This window comes from Ammodytes marinus (genome assembly GCF_949987685.1).
Source record: "Ammodytes marinus genome assembly, chromosome: 3".
Taxonomy (NCBI): Eukaryota; Metazoa; Chordata; class Actinopteri; order Uranoscopiformes; family Ammodytidae; genus Ammodytes; species Ammodytes marinus.
The window spans coordinates 29,535,112-29,550,015 of NC_137232.1; the positions used below are offsets into that span (position 1 = coordinate 29,535,112).

The following is a 14,904-nucleotide window of genomic DNA, read 5'->3' on the forward strand; positions in this document are numbered from 1 at the left end:
CACATTTAAATTATGTGTCGCAGGAGTTCGTGCAGCTTTCCTCACATCCTTTAGCCTAACAGTTCTTTATAAATGTCTGATTTCTGGGTTTAGTCTCTTATGAATGGACTTGTCTGGGTAAAGATATTTTTGGGCATTTTTTATGCTTTATTGATAGTGCAGAGAGACAGAGGTGAAATGGGGCAGAGAGGGGTGTGACATGCCGAGAACGACCGCAGGCGGGAATCGAACCCGGGTCTGCTGCTGGGGAGGGGGGGTGCCCTACCACCTGAGCCAAGGGCGCCCCCTAATATTGCTGTCTTTAACACTTGACAACGTCACATTTAAAGGCACTGCATATCCACACTGGTATTTTCATTTATTTTTGAGCTGACTTTCCACAGGCCAAGGGTGAGTTGAGCTATTATTGGATTATGTGAGGTCACCATACCATATGTGGAGGCAGGGAAAATTTAAAAAAAGAAATGTATACCATATTAAAGATTATGAGAGCAGCAAGAAATAATATCACCATATACCTTGACCTGTTTCTTTTGGTTGAGGGTCAAAGTTCAACAAATTAATACTGTAGGTCAGAAGAGTAGTAAGACTAGGCCTACATTTAAACTGTAATTTTGTTCACCCTAACAGCCAAACTTAAAATACACTAGTGTGCACACACAATCCATAGAAGAGGTCTAACCAGGCACACTAATTCAAATCACCTGTGTTTGGTTACCTTGGGTGGGCAACAAGGCCTATGAGGTAACACGCTTAATGCATTTTCATAATGTAAGGAAAAAGTGACGTCATGCTCAAACAAATGCAGAAAGTTCTGCAATCTAGTCCAGCATGTGCAATAAACATACACAAACTATTTCTTGCACACATTAATACTCTATATATAATATAAAAATACTCTTCTGCTCTAATTGACCCTGAATCTAACTGTCGCTTGACTGCCAGTTAGATTCAGAGGTATCTGGGGGTATACTTATCACAGGCGGAGGTAGTGCTAACTTAGTTTTGTAGGGAGGGGCGTGGCTTTGACCCTTATGACGTCATAAGGGTAGAGAAATCTGACTGTGGATTTTGAACAAAGGTTTTTAAAAAGGCGGAGAAAAAGAGAGGGTTGTTTTGCCATCCTTTAGTAGTCACAGACAGATCCATATAAAGAAACATTAAAAGGTGGTTGCCTCTCTGACTGTCCTCGCCGAGGTCTGCCCCTGCCTTTGACTGTCACCCGTTGGAGCAATCTGCAACACCAGCTCAACTTTGTGTCGAGGGGCCATGACTGAAGTCTCAAATTAGACCGGACTGCACCGAGCCTCGGGTTTGGCAGTGAAAGTGACTCACTCACTGGTATGCATGACAAACAACTGCCTCTGTTCATTATGGATAGTTACGCCTTTTGCGCGTGTGTGCGCGTGAAAGAGATTGCACGTCTCCTCCCCCCTTAACGGCCGCCCCCCCTCTCTAGTCTGTCTTTTTTCTCTCTCATAGGCTACGAGCTGATGATATTCAAAAGGAGGCTAAAACGGCAGAAGTAGTCAGAGTGGGCATGCAGGGGGAGTGGGAGCGCCGTCTCGTGGTGATTAGTCAGGCCACTTCCAGAGCTGGATTTATGGCACGCAGCTGTTGAGTGGCTGACAGACGCGCGAGGAGCTCAAGCCCTGCTGCTGCCCGCGCCAGCCCGAGCTCTGATTACTGTCGCGTAGGAAGGAGTACTTCTGTTCTTCAACACACAACGGTGAGTAGTCTGTCTCTTTTCTCTCAGAAATACCCGTGTGCTGTTGATCCTTTTCATAACTTCCTCTAGAGATCATAAGGGTGTCTTTATAATGGCCACCTTTGACCTACCGTGCAGTTGTTTAAAATATGCTGTGCTGTGATTTCTTTGTAGCATAGTCCTCAGGAGTAGTTTGGGATTTGGCAAAAAGTGTTTTCTGGTTCCAAGCTGTCTGCAGTTTTACCATACATGGCCAGCAATATTGGAATACAAAAATAACTTTGCAAAAGAGCCTCTCACTTATGTGCTATGTGTGTTAGGCTATAAACAATACTCCACACCCTTGTTGTTTAGCATTTGTAACACCTATGTAGGATGTGTTTTTGTTTGTGTGTGTGTGTGTGTGTGTGTGTGTGTGTGTGTGTGTGTGTGTGTGTGTGTGTGTGTGTGTGTGTGTGTGTGTGTGTGTGTGTGTGTGTGTCTGTGTCTGTCTGTCTGTCTGTCCTGTGCTGCTTTTTTTATATTTAGTTCACAATGGCGTGTCCTATTTTTAGAAGTTAAGGCATCACAGCAGAGTGGAGACATGACGGCGGACACTTCCTACTCAGACAGACATAAACTACAGCCCTGTGCTCAGCTTTCAATCACTCCTCCTTTCATTATTCCTTTTTTTCCCACATGTCAGTGAACGTCCCTCCGGCTCAAACTATTCAAACTTTTTTCTATCTCAAAGAAACTTTTGGCATTTGCTCAGGTCAAACCTCGACTCAGAGGGAGAGCCTGGCTTCTCAATTACAGCCGGACCCTGTGGATTTTAGGCGAGTGGTTAGCCTGTCCCTGCCCGGCCCCGCATTGTCATCCAGAGGTCACAGAGACAGAGAGACAGAGCCATGCAGGGAGCAGCGATTGGTTAAGGTTAATTGAGAAGGTGCCCTAGGATAGCCCTTGCAACAGTGCCGTACCATGGTGCTCTACCTCTGTGGGCCCAGGGGACTGTGTTAGAGGGCTGTAAATGCCTTTGAAACTTTTATTTAGTCATCTCTCCTGTGGTATAAGATCCAATGCTGCAAACGTTTTAGTTTGAGAATTGCCATTTAAAGTAAAGAGCTTTCTAATACCAGAGAGCTTGAGAAAATACTGTAAAGGCATGGACCTGATGATTAAAAAAAACTCCCAGATTCTATTTCCGACAATAAAGTCCCATAAATTGAGCATTCCTGGCACTTGAGCAGCGAGACCATTCGGGGGAGTGTTTATTTGGGTTGCTATGGAAGGATCCGTCTGTGGCTGAACAGGGCTGGTGGTAACACTGAAACTGGAGCTGGAAGACGCCTTTAAAGATCCAGCCTCAAAGCTGCTTCGCTCATACTACTGCAGCCGAAGTATACAGACTGGAGGCTCCTTAATGCCTTCATTTAAGGTTAATTAGGCTGGGTTAGATCAAAATCATTAACATCATAATGAACACACCCAGAGCTCTTTCATCCTCACAAATGATCTGTGGTTGTTGATAGGTATAGTGTGGGGTTATTGGAATCGGTCAATTTAACGGAGGCTGATTAATCTTAGTCCTTATTTCAGCCTCGATTAGGAACTCAGTTGAAAGAAGAAGAAAAAAATATCCCAACCAAATCCATGTTCTTGAAACCAGCAAAGCATTGCCACGCTGTGGCTTTGCACCCTCACTAAAACATTGCTGTTGCACTGATGTGTTGCTGAGATTCAATTTGTCACGATGACTCGATCTCATGAGCCCGATTAATAAATATAAATGAGGTGAGATACAGGCAGAAAAATAATAAAATAATAATAATATTTCACAGTAGCTCTCTCCTTATCAACCTTCGCTCTCCTCTCCCCCTGTGGAAACTGCACAAAGTCATTTTTTCCTGCTTTCCTTTTCCCAGGCAACATTAATTTGTTTGCTTGTGAAATAAGGGCTATTCATCACAGCTGGGCTTGCAGGCCTGTGTGACAAGTCCTGTGGAGAAGCGGTTTTGGTCATAGAAATGCTCTTAGCCTTTTATGCCAACGCCTCTTTGTCCTGTGTTTACTGCAAACAGCAAGAAACGAGCCTCGGAGACCGCAGGCCTTTATTATTTCCCCCTGTGAAACGAATCCCCCCCGGACATAAGAGAGCTCGGACCCCAGCAGCGAGCATTCATGTGGGCGGAGGGATATTTACTTCATTATTTGTAAAAACCTTTTTGAGTTTTTTCAAATAGTGTTTCAATGTAAAGTTGTCATCAGCCCTTTGATACCTGTATCATCACCACTGCTAGTATGAGAAAAAACAACCCTCTCTCTTTTTCTCCACCTCCACTTTGAAAACCTGTGTTCCAAAGCCCCAGGCAGATTTCTCTCTCCTTATGACGTCATAAGGGGAGAAGCCATTATAAAAAGTTTATTAAAAAGTTGCTCCTTTAACATGCTGGAAACACCCTTTACTGTGGCAGTAAGATGCAACATCTGTGCTGTATGTAAATCAGACGTTGTTTCTGGAGTCTGAGCCCTGTCAGGTTCAGAAAACACTGCTGAGACAACCGAGATACATCTTTGTTCAAATAACTTCTCCTGTAAAGTTGAGCTGTAAAGTGCTGATGCAAATTTGCAGCAGTTACTCTGTCAGTGTTTGGGCCTGCTCTGGCTGTTTGATGGACTCATAATGATCCACAACACGAAGCATTTTCTTCTGGCCTTGTCCTCGGTAAAAGCAGCTTTTTTCTCTGCAGCCGGCCTGCATGCGGTTATGAATTCAGATTGTTCCATGGAGAGTGACACGGCTCTCTCTCTCTGCAGCCCCGGGAGGCTGTGCGGTCCTTGGCTCCACTGTGCTCAAACACACACTTTGCGTGTGGTCATGAAATCTGTCCCTGAGGTCCCCAGTGCTGCTGTCATTATGTCAGATGTTCCAAATGTGCTGACTGGGGGGGGGGGAGGGTCTCTCGTAGGTTCTGCAGTTGGGGCTCCGTTTGCCCTCGTAGTGAATACAGAAAACGATACTTTTGGTTTTGTAACTCGTTGTACTCGTTTTGATTTGAAATGTGCTGACATTCATCTCCTCGGTTTCTTTCTGTCACTGATAGCCCGCTGCTGCTTTGCAACCAGAAAGCACCACCGCTGCTCTGTAATAATAAGTGGCATTTTCCTTTCGCCTTTGCCTCTTTATAAAACTGCTGGAAATGGAAATGCCGTCAAGTTTTCCATTGGCGCAATGAGCCAGATATCCACAGGGCCTGTGCATGAGCTTTGGGCTCATGAATCATATACTCTGTGTGCACTGTGCAAACAAAGCATTGTAGTATACATATGTGCAACTTCCATTCAAGACTTTGAATTCAGATTATCAAAGGATGTGTGAAGGCTGGTATGTGAAAGAAATACACATTCAACCTCAGAACAGAATTCAGAAAGCAGACAACCACGTCAGACAAACCCCATTTGAAAGAACTGTTACCCACCATCTTTTATATTTTCAATATTGTATTGATTCAAGATCTTGATGTCTCACTGACATACAAGTTATTTCTCCGAACCTTCCTGACACCTGTATTTATAGTGGTTGCACTTTACTAGTGGTTGCAGGAAATAAAACTGCAAGAAGTACAACTATGTTACTAGTTACTATCACCATAGACTTTGAAGACATTTAAAGCTATTGTAATCAATAATACATTTTTCTCACTGCTGTCAGAGTAATTCTTTGGACTGCAGCAGGCGTTTATGAAAGATCTTCAAAACACATCGTCCAGTCCACATTACCTGCCCAGCACTCAACAGCAGACAGACAAAGTCAGCGAGTAGCTGGTGAACCTAATGGTGCATGAAGCAGCTTAAGAGCCACATATTTCCCTCAGGAGTCGGTTGGAGACTATAAACAGAGCTAATGTTGGACTTGAATTCATCAGTTGGCCGGAAACTCAACTCCAACTTAATGCTGATGTTGCTCCATTACTGCTTTTATGTGTAAATAGACAAATAGTCTGCACATAAAATTAAAAGGTGATGATATGTCATTGTTCTGTTGCGGCTTGTTTACTCTGCCCCAATTGGTAAAAAAATTTTTGCAAACGCAAATATGGTGTCGGTTTAGTCAAATGATTCTCTCTGCTTAGCCAGTGAACATATTTTATATAACATATAGCTGCTTTCAATCGCCTGTTTCTCTGATCCCTGACAAACCCCCACTGTCTCTTTGGTATGCCATGTGCAATCATTACTGCACAGCACGAAAGAGTATTATATGTGTGTGTTTTTGTGTGCTTTTCTTTTTTTAAACCTGTTTCTGTTGCCCTGTGTACCTGTCTGTGTGTGTTGTGCCCAGCCAGCAGATGGTGCGAGAGCAGTATGTCACCACCACCCAGGGCAGCAGCGCGCCCCGGCCGGTGCCCGACAGCGTCTACAAGATCGGCATCTATGGCTGGAGGAAGCGCTGCCTCTACCTGTTTGTCCTGCTGCTCATCGCCATCCTGGTGGTCAACTTCGCCCTCACCATCTGGATCCTGAGGGTGATGTGGTTCAACACGGTACGCATGACTCACCTTGGCAGTTTGTGTGTTCAGCTGCGATACGTTTCAACTGCAGAGCCTAGGTTGTGTATTGACACTAGATTCTTTTTAGCGCACACACACAGCACAGACAGGTAGCGGATCGTGAGCAGATATTTACTGATTGTGACAAAGACTTATTATGAAAACAAGCTTTCTCCAGAATCGCTGAATGCTCCTGATACCTCACTGTGTAAACAGGAGAGGTAATGTGTTTTTTTTTTCTTAAAGTATTTTGCCTCAAGCCCATATGGATTTATGCAGAAGCAGAAACAGAGATGAAACAAATTTACCTGGCACTTTGATACACATACACATACAGTGTTGTGAAGTGCCAGCACAACTTTTGTCTCAGATGCGTATTTCACACTTGGAAACCTTTTGAAGTCTGTTGGATGATAAAATCTAAATTCTGTTAACTGTTAACTCTGTCTAACCTGTTAACCTGCCATATTTTTGGATTTTTGCAGTTAAAGCTGTTGCAGCAGCTTTGTTTGCCAATTTGGATTTTCCCCGCTAAACCTGCCTTTGCTTTAACTTCATCCAAACACGTGTGTTTCTCCATTTTGGTTGTAGGAAGGGATGGGACACCTACAAGTGCTATCGGATGGGGTCAAGCTGGAGGATGGCGAGTCAGAGTTTCTTCTCCCCCTCTACGCTCAGGAGATTCACTCCAGAGAAGTAAGATTAGTCTCAAACTACTTTTGCCCAATAAGGTTGTCCGACAGCCAGGCTATTTTTTCATCTCACTTTTTGCCAAAACTTAAACTTGATTGTGATTTGGATACACACAGACTACAAGTCCTGTTATCATCTAAAACTAATTATTCGCAGACAATCAGGCAGTATTTTATCGAGCTGTAGGGAGTGAACTGCATATTTCGGACTGCACTTTTTTTTGGTAGATGTGTCAGAACAAACTGGAGATGGCAGTCTCACAAAGTGCACGTGCTGGTGCAGTGAGCTCCCCATTAACCTCAGGGATATGTGTGGTGGAAAATAGTTTATGGCCAGCCTACTTGCAGCAGATGGGAACACTTTGCTGCAGTTGTTTACATGTTATGGCTTTTCTGGCTCATAGCAGCAAAAATTTGTTTTTAGCATACTTTGTTCTTTATGGGCCTCATTAAAAAGGCTATGTATCCTACATTTATGGACGGACACTTTCACTAATGTATTCTATGGATTTCTAATGAGATTCAGGATTTAGTGTGAGCTACTGTCTCGCCTTCGACATGAAAGTCAATTTCTTACATACTTTTTATGAACAGGGCTTCCTTACAGCTGCGGCCAGTGGTGATTTAATGCCAGGCCTGTCTCATTAAACATTTTATGAAAGCTTACTTCTCCAAGCTATCTCCTGATGATATTTGTGTAAAACCTTATAAAGTGAGATTAAGCAGTAACAAAAGGCTTTATTACTGCTTAATAAATCACTGTAAAGGATACATTAGTAAATGATATATGTAATACAATCACTAATAGAAGTCTACAGTTTTAAATGATAATATGTTGTCGGCCCATTATAGGAAAGACGAAGTTAGTGCCAGTGGAGGATAGACACTAGTAAAGGTTTTTTTCTATTGTTTTTTCAGGACTCTGCACTTCTAGTTCACTCTACGGAAAATGTTGCCCTTAACGCTCGCAATGAAAATGGTGATGTGACAGACAGGATTTCTGTAGGTAAGGTCCTGAAAGACTACACATGTAACGCACAGAGAGACATGTATGGTGCTTACGCATAACAAAGTATCCCATTGATGCATGAGGGCCATAGTAAGGTCATTCATGCACTTGTCCTGCAGCAATTCCTTACCCGACATTAACAGGGACAAGGAGCCATCTCTCCATGTATAATCTCTTAAATTTCCATTTAAAATCCATTAAATGCAACACTCCTCTCACTACCATTGATTCTGGGTCGTTCTATATTACACTGATGGCCTACAGCCTGTGGAGGATCATATTTGCCCGTCTTTAAATGCTCACCAACCGCTTCGTCGGAGTATTTCAACATAATTAAAAGGCCAACAAACGACCCGGCTAATTGCCATGTTCCACAGTGCCGTTATGTGTCCTTGATCATTAAACCAGAAAAGCAGAGCCCGCATCCTCACAGCTCTCTGTGCATAAAAGTGAAATGCTTGTTAGGGATGATTATTGTAATATTGCCAAAAGACTTCAGGTATTCTTGCTATTATTATTTTTTGTCATTGCAGGTCCAAAAGAGGCCCAGGGACACACTCAAAATCTGCTCATTAACTCCCCAAACGGAAACATGCTGTTCACTGCAGATGGTGACCAGACTTTGATTGGACCAGACAAACTACGAATCACAGGTATACCAATGCCCGCCATCTGCTGTTTCCTCTGAAATGTTGCCGCACCTCTTGGCAAATTATTTTTTTTTTCTCAGATTTGGAAAAATATAATAGTGACAACAGATGAACTCAACAGGAAGCAATTTAGTTTGGTGGCAGATGTCTGTGCAACGATCCAGCATCCAAGGACACCGACAGATGCAGTCGTTTTCATAATCATTCATGGATATCTCTGCAGTGCACCTACATAAATGAAACGTCAGGCGCCTAGTTCTCTGAACCTTATTATGCAGGTACAGATCATTAGGTAGTATTTTTCTATCTAGTGTTCTGAGCCAACAAAATAAATATCCCATCTTGGGAGCACATGCTTTCTCATAAAGTGAAGTGTCACAGCTTTTATCAGGCTGAACCATCCCCCTTGATCTTTTCTGTCCTGCTTCCGCTCACTGTCTCTGGGTGCACAGTGTACGTATTGATTGTTGTGTGGGTCACTGACCACACAGTAATGGCTGATTAATGTTGAAGGGAGAATCAGCTGATAGCTTCATTATGCCCAGGGTCATTTTGAACAGCAGAGAGCAGCAGAAGGAAGCAGAGGAGATCCTTGATGAAAAGCTATTTTACCAAGCCAAGTGCTTATATCCTCCACAGATGGATTGAGGATCTGCTAAATACGAGTATTCGGAATTTACCTTTATATCTTATGTCTCCCCTAATCTGTCTACACCATTGCCATGGCCTAATTTAGGATTTAGGATTTTAAAGGCATATCACCTTTAAAAATCAAGCTTTACACATTGAAGTAACATGCTGTTTAAACAAGATAGAGCTACAGCTATGCTAGCAGCTATGTGAGACTATAGTTGGCACAGCGGTGCAGTGAGCTAAATGCTATTGTCAGCATGCTAACATGATCATGATGCCATCTTAGTTTAGCATGTAAGAATGCTTACATTTGTTTATTAGCACAAACACAAAGTATAACTATCCAGTAATTGTTGAGAAATTTCACTCAAAGCCAAACATGTGAAGTTACTGGTGGCGCTAGAGGTAAAATAAGTGTTCATCCAACTCTAGAAGACTTGATGCCAAGTCGCCAAACAGACCAACATCCTGGAGCCAAACTACTAGCTTTGTTTAAAATTAAATGGTGTGTTCAAATGCTGCAAATTCTCATAGCTAATAAAATAATTTATTTTAGTAATGACAAGTTATTTTCAGACCTTATTTCAGCCTAATTTGACAGCTATATCGCAGACAAGCGTTGATTTCAAACTCACAGAGACCCTGTATTTAAATGGAGAACAGCAGAGTGTTTTGTGTTAATAATGTTGCGCACACCGTAATATGATCAGTCTTCACATGTGAGCTTCAGACTGCAGTAGCTTCTGTGACACACCTCAATTCAACCTCAGTCTAAGTTTGTGAATGTGTGCGTCTGTTTCTCAATCAGGTCCTGAAGGAGCTCTGTTCCAGCATTCAGTGGAGGTGCCCCAGCTGAGATCAGAACCTTTGAAAGACCTGAGGTGAGCATTTTCAGTTATACAGTATTCTATGCCTCATATAGGCCTATTGTTGGATAACACATTAGGACTGAGTCATATAAGTCATGTGGAAGTACCAGCAACAAGATATTCAGAACAATCTGTTGATTGGGCCGAGTCATTTCAGACATCTATTGAAACTATAATGAAAAAAGGTTTTAAGACAATCTTTAGTCGGTATTTTCATCTTCTTTAACATTACCCTTTCATAACTGAGGTGTATACTATGTGGAATGATACTAATGGAATCTGTTTTTTTTTTCTCTTTAGATTTAAATAAGTAATGTTTAATAAAAGTAAAAGAGCAGAAAAATAATATGGGAGTTGTACTTATACATAGCCTAATGCTGAGCTGTTTGGCTTTAGGTTGGAGTCTCCTACTCGTTCTCTCACTATGGACGCCCCAAAAGGAGTTCATATCAAAGCGCTGGCTGGCAACATTGACGTTGTTTCCAACATGGATGTCATTCTGCAGTCTAGTTTAGGACTGGTAAGAAAAACACTCTTCACTTCATTATGTCTGCTACACAGCATATTCAGGTCTGTTTTTTTCTTTTGATCACCAAGGGAATGTATACACAGTAGGCCTATGCTTTTCAGCCACATGCTGCTTCACGTCTCTCACAGTCACACCTGGAAGCCTTTCAGTGTGTTCTTTGAGAGTAGTAAAACCATACGGATCGCCCCGAGAGAGCCCATGAGACCTGTTCTACTTCATGTTATTGTAAAAGTATCGGTTGTGTGTGTAATTACAAGGTCTTTGTAAAGAAAAAAGAGGTGCTCAGTCTTATGAAAACACTAACAAGTTTATTTCTACTTCTAAAATAATTATGTTGGCACTGTAGGACTAGTGTTGTGCAGTAGTTTGGAGTTACCAAGTTACTGTAGAGAGTTTTGGTATTTTATTCTGGTTTAATCAGAGCTGGGTTATAGTTGTGGTGCAGCCAACTGGCTGAACTACTGTACTTAAAGCATTTATATGATCACAGGCGCTATGATCACAACAAATTTTTTTTATTAATTCCAAATAAAAGCGGCTTATGTATATGTAACTATATATAATATATATAAGGTGGAGTCAGTCATTCTGGGGAATACTTGTTGTCAAAAACAGTGAATATCTCTTCACGATCTGCTACCTGTACATACTGTGTGGGTGTGTGTGTGTGTGTGTGTGTGTGTGTGTGTGTGTGTGTGTGTGTGTGTGTGTGTGTGTGTGTGTGTGTGCTGAGAAAAAATCCAGTGTAAATACACATCCTAGGCTTTGTAAACTGGTTTGTAAACCCAGGGTATGTAAACAAGGGGGCCCACCGTAGCTAGCAACATGCCGGTTTACAGAACCTAGGATGTGTATTAACACCAGACCTTTTTCTCAGAGCACACACAGTACAGGCCGGGATGACCAAGAGGAGATATTCACTGATTTTGATAGAGTGATTTTGACAACAAGCATTCTCCAGAATCACTGAATCCACTTTTAAGAGGAGAAGAAGAAGCCAAGTGATATGTCCCTGTTGATTCAATGCCATTCTGTTTTCCTTCTGTCGTCCTTTCTCTCCACACTGTCTTCTATGCAGTTGGTTCTGGATGCTGAGACGGTGCTCATGCCGAACCTGCCCCTGAGCAAAGGAGGGGTTTCTGGAAATGAACAGGGTCTCTTTGAGGTCTGTGTCTGTCCCAGCGGAAAGCTCTTCCTGTCCAAGGCTGGGGTCACTTCTACTTGCAGCGAGAATCAGGAGTGTTAGAAAAAGACTTTGAAAAGGTAATTGATTTTCCACCCCCAGAAAATACATCTTCTGGGAGGCAACAAGCACAAGTGTTTATATCTGGCTTGATTTTTTCTTTTTTTTTTAATCATAATACCACAATGGATCTTTGATGATCTCAGTGCTGAGATCCCACTGGAACATCGAGGCCTATAAAAATACAAACGCCTGCTGGCGTAAATGTTGGAGATTTCATTAAATGTATCCTTTTAGTTGCATTTATGACCTTCTAACTATTCAGCTGAAACAAATTGGCTCTCAGTTCCAAATGTATCTGCATCAGAGCTTTGTGGAGAATTTCTGTACACACACAGTATCATGGCTGGGCAATGAGGAGCTGGTAACAGCTTACATCCTATGCAATATTATCTTTTGGTGCAATAAATGAAATTGACACATATCAAGGGCTTGGAATTATCAAAGATTAAATCTCTCAAATGCCAACAGAACGTTATTGAAAATATTTATTTTCGTTTACCTATGCCTTTCTGGCTCCAAGCCCTTGGTATGTACTTCTTTTTTTTGTCTTGGTGTTTAGCATGTTTTTATTTAACTGAGGGGGTAATTAGAGCAATGCTGGTATATATTTTGTTATCCTTCTAGTCACTTCTCACATTCAAAATGGATTGTATCTCGCAGATACAACACTAGGCATCAGACTGGTTTCTTGTTTTGTAGAAATTGCCAATATAAATACAATATATTATTAGTATAGGGTCTATTAAAATACCATGCCCTCAATTTACCATAAAGTGTTGCTATTGTGGTATCACGCTTAATTCTGTTTTTTCTTTCCTTATGTTCATACAATTTGTATGTTTGGCCAGTTTTATTTTTATGTCTGCATAAGCATGTAATTATGCATTAGCTACAAGACAGTTGTTCTTGCACGTAAGCTGGTCTGTGTTTGTTAGCAACCTCATTTACAGCCAAGACTCTCTGATTAACAAAAGTTACCTTTGACCACAGCAGAAAACAAACAAAACAAAGCAGGTCTAATAAAGGTGCTGTAGTTGTCGGTAGTTTTCTGAGTAGAACAATAACAACATTATTGTCAGTTTTTCTTTAGCAAGGTTAAATATGCCTTGATTTTTCTTTTATTGATTTCTGTTGTGCAAAAAATGCATGACAGGTAACCACACTTGCCTCAAATAAAGGTTCTAAGTTCATTAAAATAAAAAGGGCAATATTTTGTAAAGGATACATTGAGCTGAGCAACAATGTATCTTACATTTCTGCAAGACTGTTTGTTATCATAATTACCCAATCAAAGCCTAGTTTTATCATGGTCAGTATTGAAACGTAGTTATTTTGCAGTTTTTATTTACATTCTGGCATATTTTGATAAAGTGAGTGATGTGTATTTATTAATTTTGTATGTTAAATAAACTTTGTGGTATTCTTCTATGATGAAGGTGTCAGAGGTTTTCATTCTCTTATTTGATTTCTGAAAAACTGGTGTCATGTTTTCTATCCAAATTCAATGGACAAGTAACTGTCAGTCTTTTAATGTTTCCCACATTTTAAGTTTGCCTCTGCTGTGCACTAAGGCCTAATCGGGAGATGAATACATGTTTGATTATATTATTGGCTCTCTAATGCACTCTCGTGGATCAGCTCTGCAGCACCATCAAAAGCACAAAATAATATACGGTAAACTAACCTGGGAATGGCATCATCCACACAATCTCGCAGTATAAGCGCTGCTTCAGGATCGTTTCAATTCCAATGTTTGATTAGGACTGTTCAGATCTTTTTTTGTGTGAATTTAGCTCTAAAAACAACATGATTCCACAACTTGAAACATTAAAAAAAGATTAGAGCCACTTCTGCCTGCTGTTGCTTTGACAACACAATGTACATCAGGACATAGATCAAATGTATACAATTTAGGGGTCAGATATTGTATTTTGTTTGCAACTTCAGTAAAAAAAATAAAAAATTATAAAAATATCTATCACACAATCTATGTAAGGGTTATTTATTATGCCTATCTATGGCACACAGTGTAGTACATCCACATTTGTAGAATATGCAAGGTTCTCCACGGCTTATTCAAAGAAACACGCTGAGTTGAGTCCCCTCGATTTGAGGTGTAATAAAACAACAGATACCAAAAAACACATTTTAAATTATATTTTAAAATAATAACATTTTACAATATGTGTTCAGTGTGTGTGTGGGTGTGTATAGTCCTTCAAATCAAATGTAATATAAAACCAATAATATTGTTAAAACTCCCAAGCTCCACAGTTTGGTGCTGTTCTACATTCCTTAAACTGGAAAAGTTAAAATAACCAAAAACATATGAACATGGTTTTATTCTGGCAAAGGTGTCAAGGGTTGTGCCCAAAATATAGCATGTATGGCTCTTCTTTAGCTGTCTGTCCAAGTGAGTATTCCCAAACAGGCCATTACTTCATAACATAATCATTTTCGGGTTTAAGCAAAAGCTGAGCTACAGTCATCTCTGCTATACGCAACTTTAGCAGACTTGCTTTGTAGGGCCCCATGGTTCATGGTTCATATGAACAGGTAATAATGCAAAATAGTCATCAACTGTATAGAGCACAACCAACATTCAATATAGCTAAATTAAAACATATCCCCAATAAAACTATTTCTTTAAAAGTAACAAAGATTTTTCAATTCAGTTGGATTTTCCAAATTTGCTGGGTGACATAAGCACTTTACAAGTGCAAGAACATGAAGAGTATTAGAAAAGTGCTTTGTCCAAAAAAAAGTTACTTGCTTTGTTACAGAAAATTTACAACTTTTACAGAAATAATATGAAATCAACCATAAAAATACAAAAAGAAAATGTACATACATGATTGTAATTTCCTTGACTTACTGAGATTTTGCAAATTAGAAATGTTGCATGACATTAATTGCAGTGTATGACATTAAGAGTTGTATATTTCTTCATTATAAGGGCATCCTTTCAGTACACTAAACTGGTTTTCCATAGCAAGAAAATATATATATATATTTTTTTCATATATAAAAAAGATA

At 40.6% G+C, this 14,904-nt stretch overlaps 1 protein-coding gene across 2 annotated transcripts; it reads left to right on the plus strand.

The window, feature by feature from the left end:
• Nucleotides 1-1,524: 1,524 nt before the first annotated feature.
• Nucleotides 1,525-13,299, plus strand: sgcg (sarcoglycan, gamma). Of its 2 annotated transcripts, none has more exons than XM_080053492.1 (8): nt 1,525-1,729; nt 6,033-6,234; nt 6,832-6,936; nt 7,851-7,938; nt 8,475-8,594; nt 10,033-10,105; nt 10,490-10,613; nt 11,701-13,299. In XM_080053492.1, the coding sequence occupies exons 2-8, from the start codon at nt 6,040-6,042 to the stop codon at nt 11,866-11,868; spliced, it is 873 nt and encodes a 290-aa protein (XP_079909618.1). In that variant the 5' UTR covers nt 1,525-1,729; nt 6,033-6,039; the 3' UTR covers nt 11,869-13,299. The 2 variants fall into 2 exon arrangements, with proteins under 2 accessions (XP_079909618.1, XP_079909619.1); XM_080053493.1 differs by having other exon boundaries at nt 6,037-6,234.
• The last annotated feature ends 1,605 nt before the right edge of the window (nt 13,300-14,904 follow it).

Excerpts from the sequence above, each read along its gene's own strand:
- sgcg (XM_080053492.1), top strand. The coding sequence starts at position 6,040 with ATGGTGCGAGAGCAGTATGTCACCACCACCCAGGGCAGCAGCGCGCCC. Across the intron at positions 7,939-8,474 it reads GACAGACAGGATTTCTGTAG|GTCCAAAAGAGGCCCAGGGA; the intron begins GTAAGGTCCTGA and ends TTGTCATTGCAG. Across the intron at positions 8,595-10,032 it reads AGACAAACTACGAATCACAG|GTCCTGAAGGAGCTCTGTTC; the intron begins GTATACCAATGC and ends TTTCTCAATCAG.